Source organism: Nannobrachium achirus, assembly GCF_963921795.1.
Source record: "Nannobrachium achirus genome assembly, chromosome: 17".
Taxonomy (NCBI): Eukaryota; Metazoa; Chordata; class Actinopteri; order Myctophiformes; family Myctophidae; genus Nannobrachium; species Nannobrachium achirus.
The window spans coordinates 22,887,503-22,911,398 of record NC_137824.1 but is presented as its reverse complement, the minus strand read 5'-3'; the positions used below and the strand labels follow the sequence as shown (position 1 = coordinate 22,911,398).

Genomic DNA, 23,896 nt, shown 5'->3' with positions numbered 1-23,896 from the left:
AGCTTGATGATAATGTTCGCCTATATTCCACAAATAGGGATGCCAGGCGTTAATGTGGTTAAAGACTCATTTCATTTCTGCAACCTCACCATATAGGCCTATACCATATAGCTCTATGGCTGATTGTTGTATGCCAGAGAGAAGTATATGACCTGAGGGAGGTTTCTGTGCAGTGAGACTGGCATCTCACTCACTAAGCTGGTTGAGGGCTACATTCATGTACACGCTTCCCCTCTGTCCAGTGATGGCCAAAGGGCTGCCCAGCTGCCCACTGGACGGTCTGGACCAGAACAGTGTGACACATATAGACCACAGTTGACCAATACAACTGTCTATGTGAAGTCACAAGGAAACGGTACTGAATCTCTTCCGTGAGCAAGCCAACATTCTCGAGATCTGACTGCGCTGTATTCAAAGTAGACCAAACTCATTGGTACACTGAAATCACCCACACATTAGTATCATCTGAAAAGTCTCAGAAACGTGCATGTAGCTTCACAAATATAAATAATAATAATAATATAGGGCAAAGTGAAAGCGAGTAGGAAATATACTGAAATATACATGAAAAAAGGCATGACGCTGGAAGGGAAAAGCACAAAAACCATAACAATCAGAAACAAACAACAGCTCTCTAGAAAGCCAGACATGAAAACACCTGCATGCACAAACGCACACATGCATGCACGCACACAACCAGATAGCAGTGTTGCACCCACTTGAGCAAAATGCAGCTCCAACAGAGAGATGCTGTTATATATCCCATCTAATATTATTAAAAAACTAACGAAGAACAACCCAGTTTGTGGTACATAATGTACAGTTCAGTAATCACATTCATAGAAAGACTACTGCCTGCAGAATATACTTAAAAACCCTTTCCATTTATGGTAAACATCCCCTACAAGTAATGAAATGTCTTGTGAGAAACCATGAAAGGGCAAAAGCAGGGTGTGGGCCGTGTGGCAATTTAGTACATTTTGTTAAATACTGTTCAAACATGACGTGCCAAATTCAGAGGTTTCCACTCAAAATAATCTATCCAAGAGGCTTTATAAAAAGAAAAGTACAGATGAAGGCCCTCTGCAGCATCAGAGCCCTAAATGCCAACCACTATCACAAGAGCAACCTTTCTTCAAGAAACCTAACCACAGTTCACTTTTTTCCCGCTGGTCCCCTGTGCCAACTGTCTCCTTAAAGGTTGAGAGGCACTGTTAAACAACAGAAATACAGAGAAACCAAGGCAAAGAGAAACACACCTGAATGGCAGTGGCATCTGGCATACTGAGCCGCCGTACAAACATCTGGCTGTGCCCACTCTGGCTGGTGACATAGCCTGAGCCCCAGGTGCCACTGTGGGGTCGGCCTGTGTTGTAGAACATAAAAGTGTCACTCCCTGACGTGGCAGTCAGGCACGTCTTATAACAGTACGTTTTGGTCAAGGACCCATTGCCCCGCACTTCAATATAGTGCGGCTCCACTTTGAGGTCGCGTCGAAGCGCCACATTGTTGCCGGGTTGCGCCCCTCCAGCAGCACCACCGCCGCCTCCTCCACCTCCAGCCCCACCTCCTGCTCCTCCTCCTCCTCCGCCCGCCGAGGTGCCCCCTTCTGGCACACTCTTCTTGGACACACAGCACGGGGAGCAGGAGCCAGGCTGGGTGCAGTAGGCATGGCAACGTACTATGGCCAGCACGAAAATTGTGACCAGGAAGACAAAGGTGGTGGCGCAAAGGGCTATAATGAGGTAGAGGGTGACATCAGAGAACATTCGGGGACTGTGGGGCCTGATGATACGCTTGGGGTCAGGGGCCAATTTTGGCGGCAACTCCATGACGTGCACGTGAACGGTTGCGGTGGAGGAGAGTGAGGGCTGGCCGTGGTCGTGCACCAACACTGTCAGCGAGAATGAAGTGGCGTTGTCCTCAACGACTCGCCGCGTGGTGCGGATCTCACCTGTGTGCTCATGCACCTTGAACAGGTCCAGGTCTGTGTTAGTCTGTTCCAAGGCATACAGCAGCCAGGCATTCTGCCCCGCATCGCCATCCCATGCCACCACCTTGGTCACCAACACCCCTGCCTCGGCACTCTTCATCAGGGTCTCTGTGGTGCGTGTCCCATTGGCGGGTGGGTGGACGATCCTGGGCACGTGGTCATTCTGGTCCATGATGTAAACATAAACGGTGGCCACACGACTGAGTTGGGGCACGCCGTTGTCCTGGGCTTTGACCTGGAAGTGAAATTCCCTCAGCTTTTCAAAGTCAAACGTTCGAAGGGCGTAGGCCTCACCTGTGTCAGGCTTGATGCTGACATAGCTGGCTACAGGGATGCCATGGTTGTTGTCATTGATGACAGTATAAGTGATCCGTGCGTTCTCCCCAGCGTCAACATCTGTGGCCTTCACAACACACAGGGAGGCACTGGGAGTGTTGTTCTCTGTGACATACACAGTATATGACGTTTGCTCAAAGCGAGGCGGGTTGTCATTCACATCTGCCACGTCCACTTTGAAGGTCATGTGAGAGGAAAGGGTCGGGATGCCCCCGTCGATGGCAATGACTGTGACGTTGTAGGAGGATATGGTTTCCCTGTCCAGGAAGGCAGAGGTGACAATGGTGTAATGGCTCCGAAAGGATTTGATCCTAAAGGGAACATGAGGCATAATCTCCAGGGTCACCTGTTTGTTTGGTCCATGGTCACGATCGTTCACACTGATCAGTGCTACAACCGTGTCGGCTCGAGCATCTTCGCGTACTGGACTTGACAGCGAAGATAACACAATCTCAGGAATGTTGTCGTTCACATCCAATACCTCTACCACCACTTTACAGTGCACTGGCACTGCTGCTGCACCCCTGTCCATTGCCTGTATGTACATTTCATAGGAATTGGTCTCTTCATAGTCTATATTGTTTTTTACCCGAATTTCGCCTGTGTTGGTGTCCATAGAAAACATCTCTCTGACCCTTTCAGGTGTATAACTACTGAAGGAATAAAAAACATCCCCGTTGGAGCCCTCATCAGGGTCTGTTGCATTTAACTTGATCACCAATGCGCCCCTGGGCGAGTTTTCTGACAGTTTCACTTTGTAAACAGAGCTGTCAAACGCAGGCACATTGTCATTGGAATCCAGGACACGCACGTTAATTCTGGCTGTGCCAGTGCGCTGCGGTGTGCCTCCGTCTACTGCTGTCAGGATTAGCTGGTGAGAAGGCGTTTGTTCACGGTCAAATGTTTTTTTAAGAATGAGTTCAATGTGCTTACTGTTGGCAAAGGGTTTGATGGAGTCCAGCGCAAGGTGGTCGTTTGGGCTGAGGCGGTACTGTTTCACCGAGTTGGAGCCGTCGTCCGCGTCCTGTGCACCCTCGATGGGGAACCGGGACCCGGTGAGAGCAGACTCTGACACCTCAAGCTGGTATTCATCTCGGGGGAATTGTGGAGCGTTGTCGTTGACGTCAAGAATCTCCACGTCCACCTTGTGCACCTCCAGTGGATTCTCAACAACCACTTCGAGGTCCCGAGAACAGGTGCCACTGAATTCACAGATAGACTCTCGATCGATGCGGTCACTCACCAGCAACTTCCCGGTGTTGTGGTTTATGTTGAAATACCTCCGGCCGTGGTCCGAAGTGATTCTGATGCGCCTGGTGGAAAGATTGCGTGGGTCCAGACCCAAATCACGGACAATGTCACCGACCACAGCCCCGTTCTCCAGCTCCTCTTGAATTGTGTATCGTATTTGTGCATTTGTAAGGCCACTGAGACTGAGTACAGAAATCACCAGACAAAAATAAAAAGGCACATTGTTTCTCATGCAGTAACAGCATCGCACTGTCACAGCCATCGCAAGCAGACAGGATTCGCAGACGGGCTGGAGATAGCCTATAGCTTTCCGCCTGTTTAGCTTGTGCTTCCCCACCCGCCTCATCAAAAACGGGGGGCAAGTCCGTGCGTAACCTCGACTATGTGTTTAGAGGACCATAGCACCCTGTCCGGAAAATGTATCTCTTTTAAAAGACAATTGGCTGTTGCATCCATGTTCTCCTAAAGCTTGTTTTCTTCCTCGCTATCCTCCGCACGAAACAGCCTCCTTGCTTCCCTCTCACGGGTCCTGCCTATCGCGCTCTCCTCTTTTCCTCCCCTCCCTCCCTGGCTCTCCCTCCCTCTTTCTCTCACTCGGTGCGATGGTGTCTGTGGACTACGGGGGAGGGGGAGCCGCTCAGCGATACTGGCTGGCTGCATTTCAGCCTCTCCGACAAAAGACAGGAGTCTAAGGCTACTTCAAACACATTCCGGAGAAAACCCGAGAAAACTACTGAGTTATCAAGCGATTTTTCCTACTAACGTAGCTATCAGGTAAACAGATAGGCTTATGTTCTGTACACAGACACAGCGTCTTTTCTCAGAGGATGCAAGTGCCACCGCCCTTTTCATTGTGTGCTGGGATACAACATTGCCGAAATGATTAGACCACCCTGGCGATCACACTTTCCCTTTTTATTGATTAAAACCTGCAATTACCTCTATAACGAAAGAGCTCACAACATGGAAATGTGGATTTTTGAACAGTCTGTCTTTATTTAAAGTAAATGTGCCTATTAACATACTGTACATCCTAGATCTGTAACAAACAAACAAACAATCGTTACACAGACCCTGCACCAATCCACACATTTTTATTATTATCAGTCTCCTTACATTAATATGTGGGTAAGAGGGGTTATGATCTGCATGCTACTGTATTAAGCCCTTCACCTTTTTGTGTTGCTCTAGCTTTGAAATGACTCTTTTCACAAAATGTCAGCACTCAGCACAAGACCATTTTGTGCTCCTCCTTTGTGATCTCAATACACCATGCATTGCTGACACTTTGGGATGGAAGCTGCCCAACAATGGACATGAATTGCTGAACTTTCCATCAAGGACGAGGGTCACTAATATCCTCCAGATTTAGACCCTCTCCATCAAAACTGAACTCCTAGTGCTCTCTCCAGATAGACAGATGCTGGGCATGTGGAATAGAGTATACTAATTGTAATGCTATATATATATAGCATCCTACACAGCAATTAGAAATAACATGTCTACACACACACACACACACACACACACACACACACACACACACACACACACACACACACACACACACACACACACACACACACACACACACACACACACACACAGGTCAGACAGGCAGTTATCTGAAAGATCACACAATACAACATTAATAGCTTATGTATGGGTGTTGCTGGCTGATTGGCATTTTGAAATATTTTAACTGATCTATTAAAAGGACCCTAGTATGGGTATCTCAATTGAGAACATTCTAACTCAATCATATAGCAGACCGGAGGAAGGGTGCTGCTGTGTCTGGTCGCAGGTGGTCTGGCTGTGTAGTTGGACTGTGGCGTTAAATTGCCAGTGGCTCTTCTAATTGCTACAGTCTCTGAACCCATGTACTTCAATTAAATTCCAATTTGGATTCGATTGAATTAGGAGGGCCTGTACACACAATCAGCATGACAGAGAGACAGGGATATTCCTTTGACATCTGATTTCATTTCTACACAGAAACAAATAAAAAAGCAGCCTATAGGGAGCTAACCTTTCCCTAAATAACATCTCTTCTTTGTTGCCGAGATATGACACATTAACTATATTAAATTAATCGTGGTCTTAATCATGGATCATTTACACCAAGTGTCATGACAATCTGCCCAGCCATTAACTCTATTATTGTGATCTTTTTTGACCCAAGCTATATTTTCGTCCATGCCTTACACCTTATCCCTACCTGTTTTCTTTACTATTTTGAAATACATTCTAAAATACTTAAAACAGACGATCTACATCGACATGTTGTGAGCTTGTAGATCAGCTATTTGAAATATTCAAAAATGTTTTTCAAAATAGTAAAAATGTGCAAAAATGTTTAGAGATAAGGAGTAACGCATGGATGAAAATAGAGCCCAAGAGCTATCACCTGTTCAGGACACTCTGAGCATTCATTCACTTGAAGTTTCGTGAAAATCTGTGCATCCCCCCCATATACAGTAACACGCTTTGCCTCATGAGACCCTGTGCTATCTTGATTCACCCAGGTCACTGGGTCATGATATATTCACTCCACCCACACTTCCTTACCCTGTATAAAGCTCACAAAATGAGTCACTCAGACAGACTCGTCTGGTAACAAACATCGGCCGAAGAGATAGAGCTGAGAAGTCGGAGAGGCATTCATAAATGGGTGTGATGACTGCACACTTTGTATTCCTTTCTGAGCCACTGTGATAAAAAAAAGGCCAAACAGAGGCCTCAGATAGATGTGGACTCCATGCTAAGGCAACTGACATTTAGAAAATTTGCCCAGTGAGGCGTACGTACCTCCCCACAACTAGTAAGATTAGGAAGGATGAATAGAGAAGACATGTTTTCATGTCAATTATTGTACATGAGGTGCCAGATTCACATCAGGTCCTTTACACTCTCGTTCTTTCTTTGCTCATCCTCTCTCTCATGGTCTCTCTCTCATGGTCTCTCTCTCTCTCTCTCTCTCTCTCTCTCTCTCTCTCTCTCTCTCTCTCTCTCTCTCTCTCTCTCTCTCTCTCTCTCTCTCTCTCTCTCCGTATTCTGTCTCTCCTCAACCATAGCTTGATTCAAGGGCATGCAGGTAACAAACAGCTCTCTATGCACATGCCTGTTAGAATCACACCCATCTGTTCTAGTGTTAATTGTGTGCCACAGAGCTGTGGATTATTTCATTTTTCACTCAAGGGGTTTCAGATTAAGTTATCTCCCTCCACAGGATGACAAACAGACAGACGCCTGTTATGATTCAACAAGCAGTTGCGTCACAGACCTAAACCTCTGCACGCTCCCTATTTATTTAATTTTTTTGCCTATGCTGAAACATCCAACTCTCTCCATTATTTCTCCTGACCTCTAGCTCTGTACGGTCAGTCACAGTAAAATCCTCAGTTTAGTGTGAAAATTGATCCAAATGGGACTGCATTTTTTACACTAGATGAATGAACACACTAAGATTTTTACTGTGCACCCAAACAATGGGTCAGGGCCCATTTTTGTGTTTTGCGGGACCATTTTTATGGGTTGTGACTCGTGAGTAAATATAACTTTTTCATTTCAATATTAGTAGTGTCACATTGTCACAAGCTTGTAGATCAGCTATTCTCTCTAATTTGAGTCCCGGGGAGACCTTTTGGGTCTCAAGCTAAACGGTTTGGGAACCACTGCTCTACAGCGCTGTACTGTCAGAGTAAAAGCACACCTGTGTGAAGTGAGCGGTAACCCACTTCACACTCGAAAATACTGTTCCTGAAGAATTAAGAATTACGTCTTACCTATTTATATTATATTACGTTATACCTATCCATTCTGCAGTTTTCTCCATTGGAAAAATCGAATACGCATGAGATCACGTATTGGAGAAGCTAGCACCCTCAGTGTGGATCAAGCTCATTTGGGTACATATTCAATCTCAGAGTCAAATGAACACTGAGAACCCTCCTCCCTCGTCCACGCTTTCCACTGATCTGTCTCTCAAGCTGTGTCTCTGTCGTTACACACACACCCACAGCTCAAATTAACCCTGTGTTGACTGGAGGGCATGCAATGCTCCTAAAGGGGAATACCACTCATTTTCAACAATGAACTATGTCTGTACTCTTTGGCTTGCAGAGTACACATTCTCTGCAAGCACACCCCACAATCAATCCTCCAGTTCACAGTACACAGGGGGGGGGGGGGGACTTTTTTTTTCTTATTTCCACACAACAACTCTAAGGTATATTAATGACACAGGTCAATGTTGAAAATGAGTAGTATTCCCCTTTAAAGGAGTAGTTCACCCCCAAAATGGCTTTTTTTCTTCTTGATTACTCAGTTATCAATTGGGGGAAAAAAATACATTTTGGGGGTGAACTACTCCATTAAGTGGAAACGAACAACTCCTTTAAGTGGAAACAGAAGCATCTGAGAATCTCTCAGTTTGTGACCGAAACAGACAGAGAGGGATGGATAGAAAGAGAAATATATGAAGAGATATGGAGAGAGACAAAGATATGGGTAGATATGAGAGAGAGAGAGAGAGAGAGAGAGAGAGAGAGAGAGAGAGAGAGAGAGAGAGAGAGAGAGAGAGAGAGAAAGAGCTCTGATTCGTAGCTGCTTGCGTGAGAGGAGCTTTTCACCTTAAGAATATTAATGACCTTCTCCCCATTCATTGTACAAGATGGTCGCTAAATTAATAACCCACCCTTCACCACGACTCTCTCTCATTACAGCTGTAATAGGTTCCACTCTAAAAGCCATTCGTACTGCCTGCCTCAAGCGTCTGTTATGCCATGTGGAATGCCATGTGGAAGCCCCAACCCCACCACCACCCTCCAGGCCCATTCTCAGTGAGTCAGAAGTCCCAGACTGCAGAGATCCACCAAGAAATGCATCACAGCCTGCATGGATGAATCAAGACATTGCCTGTAACTCAGTTAAACAATATAGGGAAATCTTGCAAAGTTGTTGGCACACATGCACACATACATCACCATACAATGCAAAAAGTACCCATAGTACTTTGACTGCCAACCAAATGGAGACAGAGGCGTGACCTTAGGGTTCATTAAGGGTTCATTAATTGTTTGAATGAGTATCCAGACATATATAGCTTTTGCTTTGTGCTTTGTTCTAATTGTTGTGCCTCGTCAGCTGTGTCACTTTCTGTTCTCTAGATAGAAAGCATGCTAATAATGGCTATTACGCAAATAAGACAAACTCAAAATGACAGGGGACAAATAGTTGCAATTACCAAATTTAAATATAATCACATATGCAAATTGACATTAGGAGCATATGCGTAGTTTAGGCTATGGTATTATTTGAATCCAAATAGCAGATATTTTCTCTCCATGCTGTAGGCTAACAGAGATAGAGAGATTAAGTGCTTGCAGGCTGTTGTGTAGGTGGACAGCTAATTGCAGTGTCTGAAAAGTGCTATACAACAAATCTATACAGACAGACAGGCAGACAGACAGACAGACAGACAGACAGACAGACAGACAGACAGACAGACAGACAGACAGACAGACAGACAGACAGACAGACAGACAGACAGTGGGGAAATCAAAGTATCACTTGTGCATAATTCATTATTTTGAACATCTGTGTTAATTTCACAAACCTTTGCTGCTTGATTATATTAATTCATATATCACCATATCCCAAATTAACATTGTCCTCTGCTAAAGCATCCAGACATAGACCTGTCAAATATATAACAATGGATTGGTGCCCCAGGAAGGAACAATAAATCTATATTTCGGGAACTATGCCACAATGAAATAGAAAAGTTAAAATGTTGGCATGGTCTTACTGCCAAGGTCTTACTGCCAACTTAAAAACTATCTTTAATCTTATTGATTGAAAAGAGAAGGAGAGGCAGCAGGGTGGGTGAGGAGGTGGAGCAGACAGTGAAATTGGTCCCTCTGTTGGTATAAAATGTGTAGTACAAGAGAAGCATGTACTGTATGATATTATCCTGCATCGGCTGTGTGCACAGCCCCCTATACCCTAAGCCATTGAGTCAGCATTGAAACCTGATCTCAACATGCAGTGTGAGTGAGAGCAAGGAGATAGTTAGATTGACAGAGAGAAAGAGTGAAGACTGAGAGTGCACAGCAGTCATTTAGATTCTCCCATTTCCAATGCAGTGACTGTGAAGGCAAGGATATAGAGCAAGGCCCCCTCCAGAGGAGAGATGAGAAACAGCAGACATCATAGAAAGAAACATCGAACAGACAATGCATCTCTGTCAAGGACAATTCCTGCGTTAGAGCATCACTAATTGAACATATAGCAGGAACACGATCTTGATGGGAGCACTACAAGTAATGCCCATACAACCCCACCCTGAAAAGATAAATCTATAAAAGGACAAAGGAGCCGTGTTGAAACACGCGTAATACGCATCATCAGCATCACTTACTATATGCAACACCTATGTGAGCACAGGAAATCTGAGTGCAGTTTGAGACACCTCACAGCGATTCAACCTGACTATATTTGACAGATCAGGATGTGCTTGTTTGTCCTGACCACTCCCTGAAATGAGGTCATACTGTATCATCTGGGTGACTATGACACAACACATGTCCCACTGATTATTGGAGCATCATATTTGAATCTCAATTGAAATGACACCCTTTGTTAATAAATGCTAGATCGATATGCGAGTATGGACAATGACCAACTCGATGGTCCTTATCAGCAATTTGATATTACATTAAAAACAGAATAACACTAACTGAGTTTTCTCATTCATCATATTTGACAGGGTCTCAACAATATCTGACCTAGTGTCTGTGAAATTACTTAACCTCCCTGCTGCCTTTCAAGTGTATTAAAATGTCTATCAATCATTTGGTATGAGTAGATATCCATTTTTCTCAAGTGTTTTGGAGAAAACTAATCTCTGTATTGCAGTGTGGTTATAAACATTATAGACAAATAAAAATGTCTGCATTCGTGTCATTATTAGTTTGGACACGCAAATAACTTCCTAACATTTCCAATACAAAGTCCCATGCAAATAATGATCCCATTACCCAGGTGTACAGAGTAGGACGGAGAGGATTCTCCGGGTGACTTTGTTAATGTTTGTCCCTTGTGTATTTCCTTTTCAAGCTAAAGGGCATGAAAGGACTAAAAGCAGCGTAAATCCCTCCCCACAGGTTCATGAGAGTGTTAAACAGTGCCTCGGCTGCCTCTGCATAAATCACACAGATTCTTGCTGTGGCGGTAAACAAAGCTATCGGGAAGAGCAGGCAGGCTTTGAGTGTGTCCCTCTTTGGATCATCTCCGTACGGGATGGGACCCGCGGTTCTGAGCATGACAAAGCTAATCTAAAGACAGCAACAACACCCGACACTGCAGAGAGGAGAGCAACTGCGGATGGAGGAGTATGGTGGGAAAGGGGGGAGGGTGGCTGCCGATAAATTCTGTCTTTTATCTGTGACCAATTGTAAGCCCCTGCCGGGCGTGTTCCTCAACGTGTTTTTATTCACCACCTCACTCTCAGCAGCTCCCGTTTTCTCACCACCTCCGAACATCATGTTCAAGGCTGGCTGTATCTGCATATTCCCATCTCCTTCCTCCGAGTCGGTTTGCCTTATGCTCATTATCTCACTCACACGCCTGTCGGATGGATGCACACTTCCTCTCCCTTTCACACAACTGTACTCTCCTGCTGGTTGTTAATGGTTGTACATCTGTCCTTCTGTCTATTTCCTGCTTTCTGTGTGCCTCGATCTCCCCATGCACTCCCTTTCTTACTCTCTCTCTCTCTTGCTATCTCTCTGTCTCTCACAACCCCCACCCCTCTATTCTTCAATTTTCTTGTCTCCTATTGTGTTCTCTCTCTCTCTCTCTCTCTCTCTCTCTCTCTCTCTCTCTCTCTCTCTCTCTCTCTCTCTCTCTCTCTCTCTCTCTCCATTCTTTGTCTTTTATTGTGTCCACCCTGCTTTCCTTCCTACATCCCACAGTCAGATATATTGAGGTGGACTGCTGGGTGGGGGTGGGTGGATGCTAACCCACAGCTCCCTGAGACTGGTACATCATTTGACTGCTGGTCTCCATGGCAACCTCGGCTAGCAGAGCTAACCTCTCTTTTTCTCACAAGGGACACGCCCTTGTATGAGGGGAAAACAGGAAGTGAACGCAGATAAGATGGCAGTGAGGGAGAGAGAGAGAGAAAATGAAAGGAGAGGTGGGAAATAATTCAAGTAATATAGGCTAAAGAATGAAATTCAATTGAATCTAGTGAAATATGTCAAAAATAGGTTTAAATTAAAATATATATATTTTTTCATATTACCTTCTGACAAAATTATCTTCATAACCAGCTTATAGTGGATGACAACATACATACTGTATACCAGTATGTCCAAAGGTCATGTAGCTGTGTTGAACCCATAAGAATGTGTACTACTCCACCAAAAGGTGAATGCAGCCACTGCAGAAGTACAATCCAGTTTAGACTGTGAAGCACTTAGCTTGGTGCCTCAACCAGGATAATGTATTTAGAGAATCAATAATTGAATGAATTTTGCAGCACTGAGGGCAGCAAAGCTAGAAGCTTTTAGTTGAGACAGACTCCATAGCCACAGCCATTATGTTATATGCTCTGCTAAGAACTATATCTCCTAAGATATGTGTAGACATAATACACTCTCAATGACAAAATGTTCTTGGAAATATAATTTCTAGATTAAACAACAACCTTGCGGCCTCACGGATATAGAACAAATGCAACAAATAAACAGACACAGACAGACAGTGACATGTGGGCTGCATGGATTAGCCTCTCCCTATGCCGGTGTCCCAACATCCCAACACATCGGTTTAGCTGTGATTGACATTGAGCTACCGGTGCTTTCAGCCCCACCCAGACGCAGAGCAGGCATGCAAGAGCCGGAGCCGAGCTGAGCTGCGATGCCCCGGTACTGAAAACTCCCTGCTGCTGCTCCTGCTGCAGCGCAGAGCGGAAAATTACCGGCCCCTCCCCCCTCCCAGTCACTTTCACAGGCACAGAGAACTGCAGCCTACACAGAGGGCACATACTGAACCACTCAAACGCATATACACACAGCTCTAGGCATTGTTTCAGCAACTACAATGACTGCGGTCAGTACATGCAGACTGGGAAATGCACATAAAAATCATAGGTGCAAGATACACCTACAGGCAGTGCACACTGCAGATTGAGAAGCACTGAGCATGCTGCCATGTTGAAACACACACACACACACACACACACACACACACACACACACACACACACACACACACACACACACACACACACACACACACACACACACACACACACTGACCCACTTAAACACATCAGCACCACTTTAATATGCAACGCCTATGTGAGTACAGAAAACCTGAGTGGAGTTTGAGACATCTCATAGTGAATTAAACAAACAAACAAACAAGGATTTGACAGATCAGGCCCTGCTTGTTTGTCCTGAACCACTCCCTGAAATGAGGTCATGCTATCATCTGGGTGACTATGACACAACACAAGTTCCACAGCCTCTCAAGTGATTATAGAGCATCATATGTCAATCTAATTTCAATCTTAATTTCATGAATCACAATGGCACCCATCATAAATAAAAATGCTAGATCGATATTCAGACATGTATCCATTAGCATAGTTTTGTGAAAGCCCAACGGTTGTCTGGGATACATGTTGTTCTGCATGAGTACATCTGTGTTACCCCAACACCCATTAAAAGAGGATGTTAACGTTAATATGTAAATGGCATGTCATGTCTACAGCGGGCTCAGGCCAATAGCACACATGCCTGGAGAGATCGGCACTAATTCCCCATTACTCTTCTCAGCTGCTCCCCTTCCACAGCAGCACTACAGGGTTAGTGGAGGGGGATGGGAGAGTAGGCTGACAGCATGAGAGAGGTATAGAGAGTGAAGAGAAGCAGGATTGAGGGGGCGTGATAAATCATGTATACATGTTCTGTGATCATGAAGGACAAATAAGTGAGGATTTTAAATGCAAGAAAAGACAACATTGAAGACTAGCACAGGACGTCTCTGAAGAGATTGTGGTTTGTGGAGTTGATAGAACCAAATAGTTTGGGTAATTTTAGAATGTTTCTCTCTCTCTTTCTCTCTCTCTCTCTCTCTCACACACACACACACACACACATACACACACACACACACACACACACACACACACACACACACACACACACACACACACACACACACACACACACACACACACACACACACACACACACACACACAATTTGGCAATGTTTCAAATATTTCAAATTTGTATTTTATAGGATGTCATGGTGGAAAAAGAAGGTGATGATAAGTAATAGAGCAGTATCAGCCTGAGAGAATGCATTCAAAGAAAGGGGAGGACAGAATAGGGCCATGACTAGAGAAGAGAATCAAAGAAAAACAGAAATGGCAGATTAGTCCAGATTATTCATGCTCTCAGCTGTGAGAGAATGGGTTTTCAATGCTCTAAGCCTGCTGAGGGAACAGGACTGCAAGAAAAGCTAAGACAGAGAGACCTATCTTTAACCAATCATGTTTGAACAAAGAGGGAAACATGCAGAGAGACTACACGATTATGTTGCCAGCATATGCTTATCTTCAGATAGCAAAACCACATAAAATACCAAAAGAGGTAAAAGAGGCTCTCATGATGACATACCCAATATCCAACACTGATATATTGATCAATGATATGCTGACAATGTATGATACTGTGAATATGAAGTTGCTGCAAATAAACAGAACACATTTTTCTTCAAGTAAGTTGCACATAAGTCAACAATTCATTTTAACATGACCGAGACAATAGTGTGTTGCCTATAGCAACCACACTAATTGCGTTTCCACATTGATCATGAGACATTGAAAAAGGTTGATATGACGTTTGTCAACATGATCAAAATCAGTCTGGCTCAATGTTCAGTGGCAATTCTCTTTCAGCACCATGGACAGCAACAGTCCCATTACAAGCAAGCTAAGCAAATACAGACACAAGACAGAGCTCAAATACAGTAACAAGTGAGATAGGATTGTTTTGTTATCTCACAAACTACTAAAGAGTATTAATTCCACTTGCATGAATGGCCATGGAGTAAACAGAATAGCAAATTGACCACATTTAAGTTAACCCCTCTTCATATAACTGTTCCTCACTCATTCTCATGGTAAAATGGTAAAAAAAGAAGAAGAAAAAAAAAAAACACTTCAGAAACTCACCTACAGTACCAGTGACATAATCGATTTTTATTAACACTAGAACAATGGCTTCCATTATAGTATTTTAACTTTCAGGAATAGAAAGCCTACAGTTTCTGATGATGTCACCGGTAGGCAGGTTTCTGAACCTTCCACAGCCCTCCTCTGAGACACAGAGTGAGTAGACAAAGATATTACAATATTACCAATTATATGAAGGTGAAGGTGTGCTTTAAGTATACAACAAAATAGAGGACGTCAGCCACATTTAGAGGACTTGCACATTTAGACTAATTTTATCTTACCTTCTCTTTATTAGGTAAAGTCTGCGTCCGGTTATAAGTGTCGCCTCCATTAATACTAATCAGCTCTGCATCTACAGGTGGAAACTGTGCAGGGAAAACCACTACGTCACTCTTCAGTGTGTCTGAGCTGAAACACACGTCATACTGCTGAGTAGATTTAGAGTAAGACCAGCTCCCATCAGGATGGGTGGTGATCATCGGGGGACCATACCTACTGAAATTGCTGTCTGTCCTGTGGCATTTGACAGCTATTAGACTGATGAGGCTCAGTAGAAAGATCACTGATACTGACACTATGGCAATCAGTAAATACAGGTGTATATTAGAGAAACTCTCCTCTTTTATTGGGATATTCCTGAATGTGGTCTGGATATTATCTGTGCTTTCAACGACCACTATATCAATAGACACGGTAGCTGACAGAGGGGGTTCTCCGTTATCAGAAACTAACACCACCAACGGGTGGGTTTTCAGGTCATTGTCACTCATTCGTCTCTTAGTTCTGATTTCTCCAGTACTGGTTCCAATTCGGAAGAGGTTATTTCCCTTTGGCTCAGTGATGTGATATGAAAGCAGAGCATTGTAGCCTGAATCTGCATCTATAGCTCTGATCTTGGCCACAAAGTATCCAGCTTCAGCAGAATAAGGAATGTTCTCACTGTTAACAGATCCATGTTCAGAATAGGGCTCGAGAATCCCGGGACTGTTGTCATTCTCATCCAGAATGAAAACGTTTACAGTAACATTGCTGCTGAGTGAAGGAACTCCATGATCTGTGGCCTGAACTATAAACTCAAATGTGTTTAACTCCTCATAGTTAAAAGACTGTAGGCTGACCACATCTCCTGTTTCTGAATTTATATTTATCATAGAGGCTATCAGAGTGTTTTGAGGGGAATTGTCAATGACAGAAAATGTTACTTTTGCATTTTCATCTACATCAGCATCTTGCACGGTTATTGTATAAATAACAGCTCCAACTGGACTGTTCTCTTTAACATAAATATTTATAGTGGATTGTGAAAAACTAGGTGGGTTGTCATTTACATCAGAAACATATACAGTAATAACACTGGTGCTGGAGAGGGGTGGGATCCCCTCATCAATAGCTATGATGGTGACATTATATTGAGAATCCCTTTCTCTGTCAAGTTGTCCATCTACAACCAGGGAATAATGATTTTTATATGAATTCTTAACTGTAAACGGTACAGAATCTATCACTTTAACCTGAACGACGCCATTTTTGCCAGCATCATTATCCTTTGCCGTTACAAGTCCAACCATTGTGCCTATTGGCGCGTTCTCTTTGACAATATTGACTAAGGATGTAACTGATATTTCTGGCGGATTGTCATTAACGTCAGTGATCTCCACGAGAACTTTACAAAGAGAAGATCTCGGATTTTGACCTTTGTCTTTCGCTTGGACACGAATTTCAACTGCATTGTTTTGTTCATGATCCAATTGGCCTTTCACCGTAATTTCCCCGGTGTCTGAATTAATATCAAATAAGGCAACATTGTTATCATTATCGTGGTTAATAAAGAAATATACTATTTCCCCATTGAGATCCTCGTCTAAATCTTGAGCATGGACTGAAATGACAGAAGCGCCGTATGGCGTGTTCTCTTGCACCCTGGCTTTGTATAAAGATTTGCTAAAGATAGGAATATTATCATTAACATCTTTCACGTTGACAGTGATCTGTAACGTTCCTGATCTGGGAGGCTTTCCACCATCTATAGCAGTCAATGTTAGTTTAATCACTGGCTGTTTCTCTCTATCTAATGCTTTTTGCAGCACTAACTCACAAGACACACTCTGTTCCCCACCACTTTGCACATCCAGGGAGAAATGCTCGTTTTGGCTCAATTTGTAGTTCTTTACCGAGAAACTGCCCACATCTGCGTCAAAAGCATTTGGTAAGGGGAATATTTCCCCAGTATAAGCTGACTCAGACACATTCAAAAGTATTCCAGGTATTCTGAAAGAAGGTGCATTGTCGTTTATATCCAAGATTTTAACCTCGAATCTATAAAGATTCAACGGGGAGTTCACAATGGCTTCCAATTCAAACGAACACTTCACGTTACGAAAGCAGAGCTCGTCTCGGTCTATTCTCTCTTTCACTGAAATAATCCCAGTCTTCAGGTTTACATCAAAATATCTGGCATGAAGTCCAGATATCCGAAAGCCACGATTTTCCAATTCTTGAACGTCTAGTTGCAGGTCTTTTGCTAAATTTCCAACAATGGTGCCTTGATTTGATTCCTCCAAAACGGAATACACGGTCTGTGTTGCAGCGATATTCCATATGTGGGCGAAAATGAGATGATAAATTAAATACTTAAAAACATTGCCCAGGTTCATTCTGTCAATATCCATGTGTCCAGAATATTCCGAAACAGTGGCTACCAGCAACACATTGCTGCGTAAATATGCATCCAAGTAAAAGAGCCCATCGCCATGCAACCGATGAACAAAGCATTGTCATCCTTCTATGCCATATGAAAGGGGAGGAGCCACTCAAAACAACTAGCCTGAGACCTGATAGCGGCATCTTGTGGAAATATATCAAATACAATTACTACATTGATACCTGTGTATATGGTGTGACCGTCATCAGTATTGAAATAGTCACTAGTTAAACATAATAGAATTTTGCCAGGCTGTAATGTAGAATAATTAACGTAGCAGACGTAAAGAGAAGCAAAATGGTCAGCTCAATACACATTTTCAGCACCATGGCTGTGGACAGCGACCGTGCGCATAAACAGAGCTTTACGCACAGGGAAATGAGAACAGCTGAGTTTCAATTTACATGTGACTGTGTCTGTGTAGGCCTAGTGTGTAAACTAAACTTAAGAATGAATACGCTTAGACTACTATAGACCCCATAGGCCTACTAATGTAGCCTATAAAACATTAGGCCACTTTACTGAAAGACTGTTGACAATCTACAATTCCATCCACCGAACACACAAAAGTAATACCTATGAAACATACATATGCACATAAAGTTATAGTTATATAGTTATTATTATAAGACCTAATTTTCAAGTGCTGCCGCGTCTCTTACCTTCTCTTTGTTGGGTAAGGTTTGAGTCCGGTTATAAGTATCCTCACTGTTAATACTGATCAGTTCTGCATCTACAGGTGGAAAGGGCGCAGGATAAACCACTACGTCACTCTTCAACGTGTCTGAGCTGAAACACACGTCATACTGCTGAGTAGATTTAGAGTAAGACCAGCTCCCGTCAGGATGGGTGGTGATCATTGGGGCGCCATACCTACTGAAAGTGTCGTCTGTTCTGTGACATTTCACTGCTATTAAACTGACGAGGCTCAGTAGAAAGATCACAGATACAGACACAATGGCGATCAGTAAATACAGGTTTAAATCAGAAAAGTTGTCATCCTTTGCTGGAATTTGTCTGAATGGTGTCTGAATGTCTCCTGTATTTTCGACCACCACTACATCAATAGACACTGTAGCTGACAGGGAAGGTTCTCCATTATCAGAAACCAACACCACTAAAGGATGTGTTTTCAGGTCATTGTCACTCATTCTTCTCTTAGTTCTGATTTCTCCGGTGCTGGTTCCAATTCGAAAGAGGTTATTTCCCTTTGGCTCAGTGATGTGATAAGACAGCAGTGCATTGTAGCCGGAGTCTGCGTCTACAGCTCTGATCTTGGCCACAAAGTATCCAGCTTCAGCAGAATAAGGAATGTTCTCACTGTTAACAGAGCCGTGTTCAGAATAGGGCGAGAGAATCCCGGGACTGTTGTCATTCTCATCCAGAATGAAAACGTTCACAGTCACGTTGCTGCTGAGCGGAGGAACGCCAGAGTCCGTGGCCTGAGCTTTAAACTGGAACGTTTTTAACTCCTCATAGTTAAATGACTGCAGGGTGACTATATCTCCAGTCTCTGAATTAATGTTTACAACTGATGTTATTGGAATACCTTTCGAACCACCATCTAATGACGAATATGTTATTTTAGCATTCTCATCTACATCTGGATCAACTGCAGTTATGGTATAAATAGTAGCTCCAACAGGACTGTTCTCTTTCACGTAAACATTCATTATTGGCTCAGGAAAATGAGGAGCATTGTCATTAACATCAGAAACATGCACAGCAATAACCGTGGTGCTGGAGAGAGGTGGAGTCCCTTCATCAGTAGCAACGACGGTGACGTTATATTGAGAGGCACTCTCTCTATCAATATCCCCGTCTACTATTAGAGAATAATAGTTTTTGTAGTTTGATTTCAGTTTAAAGGGCACCGACCCCACTATTTTACAGTTGGTGAGACCATTGTTGCCCCCATCTTTATCATTAACGGTTACCAAAGCGACTACTGTTCCCAACTCAGCATCCTCTTTAACTGGGCTCATAAGGGAGGTCATCACTATGTCCGGAGTATTATCGTTAACATCAATGACTTCAATTAGCATTTTTCCATGAACACTACGAGAGGGCGTCCCTTTATCTTTCGCCTGTATACGAATGTCATATGCAGCGTTTTCCTCATAATCTAGGTGTCCCTTTACAGTTATTTCCCCTGTGTCGGGGTTCATGACGAATACATCTGCAGGATTGAATTTCCCTCTAGCAATGAAAGAATACACAAGCTCGCTGTTTACGCCCTCGTCTAAATCAGAAGCACTTACGGTTAATATGGAAGTCTGAAACAAAGCGTTTTCAGTAACCTGAGCCTTATACAGAGACTGACTGAATACGGGAGTATTATCATTTACATCCATGACGTTCACAATTATTTGTAACGTTCCCGACCTGGGCGGCTTTCCTCCATCAACAGCAGTCAATACAAGTTGGATAACGGACTGTTTCTCTCTGTCTAACGCTTTCTGTAACACCAACTCCGCAGACACACTATCTCCGCCACTTTGTACATCCAGTGAGAAATGTTCATTCGGGCTCAGTGTGTAGCTCTTTACGGAGTTGCTGCCTGTATCAGGATCGTCTGCTAAGGGGAGCAAGTACCTCTCTCCAGTAAAGGATGATTCAAAAATATTGAATGTCTTTACCTTTTCAGGGAATGATGGTGCGTTATCATTAATATCAATAATTTGAACTTCTATGCGATGCAAATGTACAGGATGGCTCAGAATGGCCTCTGTGTTCAATGAACACTTAGCCATATTCGAACATAGCTCTTCGCGATCTATCCTATCGGCAACATAAAGGGTGCCCGTTTTCAAATCCACGTCGAAATATGTCTTTGATTTTCCCGAGACAACCCGTAAATCCCTGTATTCCAGTTCTTGAATGTTGACATTTAAATCCTTGGCGAGATTTCCCACAACCGTGCCTTTGTCTACCTCCTCGGAAACGGAGTAAGATATCTGAGCTGCAGCCCAGTCAGACAAACAAAGAACAGCCAGGCAATGTATCCAAACGATTTCGCAGTGTCTTCCAGGACGACCCATTGCTGCTTTAAAATAAACTGTAATAAATGCTAATTATGGCCATGACAGTATGCAAGCAACATTTTCTATAACAACCTACTATCCGCACGGTCTCACTGGTATTCGCGTTCTCATCACAAAGACCTCGCACACTATTCAGTCTTCACAGTTGGAGAGGAGGAGTCTGGTATTATTATACACACACAAATACATGGTCTCGAGCGACGCCAAGTGCTAGTTTTGCCCAAACGAAAAATAAATGGAGCGATACCTTTCAAGGCACAATTTGTATAGTGTACACTGTACATCAACCATAGCATATACCATAAACATTAAAATATATCAGAAGCATTAATAGCTTAAGAGAAGAGCTGTATTGAATAAGTAGCCTAAACAAATCCTAAGCTAAAATAGACAGGCCATTTCACACCCTTAATGTCGGCTTACATGTATCATCGACAAATCATTGAGCAAATATAACTTTTTGGGGCACTTGTCACTGGTGTAAAGTTCATACAAGAATGACAAATTCATCTAATTAATTTAATTCCAAAAGCTGAAAATCGTTTGATTATTTGTCAAATAAAAAAATAAATACATAAATAATTGTAATAAATACGAATATTATTGTTATTGGTACTAATTTAAATTCGGAGATTGTAAATAATTCACTTTTTTTTTTTTTTTTTCCCCCCCCTGTTTATGTTTTTCAGTGGCTTACCTTTTCTTTGTTTGGTAAAGTCTGGGTCCGGCTAAAAGTGTCCCCATCAATACTAATGAGTTCAGCATCTACAGGTGGAAACGGTGCAGGGAAGACTACTACGTCACTCTTCAATGTGTCAGAGCTGAAACACACGTCGTACTGCTGAGTAGATTTAGAGTAAGACCAGCTCCCGTCAGGATGAGTGGTGATCATTGGGGCGCCATACCGACTGAAATCTCTGTCTGTCCTGTGGCATTTGACAGCTATTAAACTGATGAGGCTCAGTAGAAAGATCACTGACACCGATGCAATGCCGATCAGTAGATACATGTTTAAATCAGAGAAGCTGTCGTCCTTCATTGGCACTTGTCTGAATGGAGTCTGAATGTCACCTGTATTTTCAACCACCACTACATCAATAGACACAGTAGCTGACAGGGATGGTTCTCCATTATCAGAAACTAACACCACCAACGGGTGGGTTTTCAGATCATTGTCACTCATCCGCCTCTTAGTCCTGATTTCTCCGGTGCTGGTTCCAATTCTAAAGAGGTTATTTCCCTTTGGCTCAGCGATGTGATAGGAAAGCAGAGCATTATAGCCAGAGTCTGCGTCTACAGCTCTGATCTTGGCCACAAAGTATCCAGCTTCAGCAGAATAAGGAATGTTCTCACTGTTAACAGAGCCGTGTTCAGAATAGGGCGCGAGGATCCCTGGGCTGTTGTCATTCTCATCCAGGACACAAATATTCACAGTCACGTTGCTACTAAGCGGAGGAACACCAGTATCAGTTGCCAGAACAAAAAATTGAAATGTTTTTACTTCTTCATAGTTGAACGACTGTAGACTGACTATTTGTCCACTCTCAGAGTTAATGTTTACAACTGATGAAATCGGAATATTTCTTGGGTAACTCTCTTGCAACGTATACAACAATATTGCATTTCCATCTGAATCAGGATCAAATGCAGTCACTGTATAGATAACAGTACCGATAGGACTGTTTTCTTTCACATAAGCATTAATCACAGGCTCTGAAAATCGAGGCGGGTTGTCATTGACATCTGCTACATGCACAGTAATAACGCTTGTGGTGGAGAGCGATGGAGACCCGTTATCAGTAGCTATAATGGTGACATTATACTCGGAGACACTTTCTCTGTCCAGCGGTCCGTCTACTACTAATGAATAATCACTGTTGTAATTTAACGAGAGTTTAAAAGGAGAAGGCCCAACCAGTTTACAGTTGGTCTGTCCATTCGTTCCTCCATCTGAATCGCTCACAGCAACCAGGGCTACAATTGTTCCCAATCCGGCGTCTTCTTTCACGGGGGTCATGAGTGACGTCACAGATATCTTTGGCGAATTATCATTGACATCTGTAATTTCTATAAGTAATTTAGCGTTTGCACTTCGAGGTGGATGGCCTTTGTCCGTTGCCTGGACCCTAACTTCATAAGCAGGGGTGTCTTCGTAATCTAAAATACCTTTGACAGCAATTGCACCCGTTTCTGAATTTATATCAAATACATCTGATGGATCGACATTGCCACGTTTGATCAATGAATAGACGAGCTTACTGTTCATACCCTCGTCTAAATCGGTTGCATTTAGCTTTATTACCACTGTTCCGGGAGCATCATTTTCACTGACACGCACTTTATATAACGATTTGCTGAAAGTGGGTGCATTATCATTGAGATCTATAACGTTTACTATCAGTTGCAATGTCCCTGATCTCGGAGGTTTACCTTCATCTACAGCAGTCAGAATTAGGTTAATAATAGGCTGTTTTTCTCGGTCTAAAGATTTCAGCAACACTAACTCAGCGGATACACTGTGGTCTCCACCGCTCTGCACGTCAAGGGAAAAATGTTCATTGGGACTCAGCTTGTAGCTCTTTACCGAGTTGCTGCCTGTGTCTGTGTCGACTGCTATAGGAAGTAGATATCGCTCTCCGGGTGATAGTGATTCAGAAATATTTACCACATAAGACTGCTCAATGAACGCAGGAGAGTTATCGTTTATGTCCAAAATATTAACCTCAATACGATTTACATTCATTGGATTGCTTAATACCGCCTGTATATTCAGAGAACACTTAATGGTGTTGGGACAAAGCACGTCTCTGTCTATCCTCTCGTTAACAAAGAGATTTCCTGTACGCAAATTCACATCAAAGTATTTCTTACTGTACTCCGACACAATTCGGAGATCCCTTGACTCCAGTTCCTGCACATTGAGATTTAAATCCTTAGCGAGATTCCCCACTACCGTGCCTTTGTTCACCTCCTCAGAAATGGAATAAGATGTTTGAGCCGCAGACCAGTCACAAAGACAAAACAAAGCAGCGATCTGAATCCAGACATATCCATTTTGCTCTCGAAACCCCATCGTCATCCGAACAATAGCCGTAATTGCATACAATCATGTAATTCCAAAAACAGTTGGCAGGTCCCATAGAGAAATATATCCCATACAATGTCCAACCCTTTTCGCAGAAGCATCAGCATCGGAGTGTGTCTGTTATCAAGCTCATGCCTATGATGACGTTTTCAGGGAGGAGTTTTTGAGACGTGAGCATTCGTTTTGTGGTCTCCAGCGACACCAAAAGGTTCTCAATACATTTGAATAAT

The 23,896-nt window shown here is 43.2% G+C and overlaps 3 protein-coding genes across 3 annotated transcripts in view; all 3 read right to left on the bottom strand.

Annotated features, from left to right (window-relative positions):
* Window positions 1-3,842, bottom strand: part of pcdh2ac (protocadherin 2 alpha c) — a gene marked incomplete at its 5' end in the record, with an annotated part of 35,202 nt that extends 31,360 nt beyond the window's left edge. Inside the window, one exon of the mRNA XM_080745476.1 lies at window positions 1,260-3,842. Coding sequence (XP_080601602.1) covers window positions 1,260-3,842 — 2,583 coding nt within the window. The remainder of the gene's footprint in view (window positions 1-1,259) is intronic.
* The window catches only part of LOC308302351 (protocadherin gamma-C5-like), a gene marked incomplete at both ends in the record, with an annotated part of 340,087 nt that extends 324,100 nt beyond the window's left edge, over window positions 1-15,987 (bottom strand). Inside the window, one exon of the mRNA XM_080746606.1 lies at window positions 15,832-15,987. Within this exon, the coding sequence (XP_080602732.1) occupies window positions 15,832-15,987 (156 nt within the window). The remainder of the gene's footprint in view (window positions 1-15,831) is intronic.
* A 2,182-nt stretch (window positions 15,988-18,169) lies between these two features.
* Window positions 18,170-23,654, bottom strand: LOC308302350 (protocadherin alpha-2-like; the record flags this gene model as incomplete). Its single annotated transcript, XM_080746605.1, has 2 exons — window positions 18,170-20,176; window positions 23,256-23,654. The coding sequence occupies 2 exons, from the start codon at window positions 23,652-23,654 to the stop codon at window positions 18,170-18,172; spliced, it is 2,406 nt and encodes an 801-aa protein (XP_080602731.1).
* Window positions 23,655-23,896: the final 242 nt, after the last annotated feature.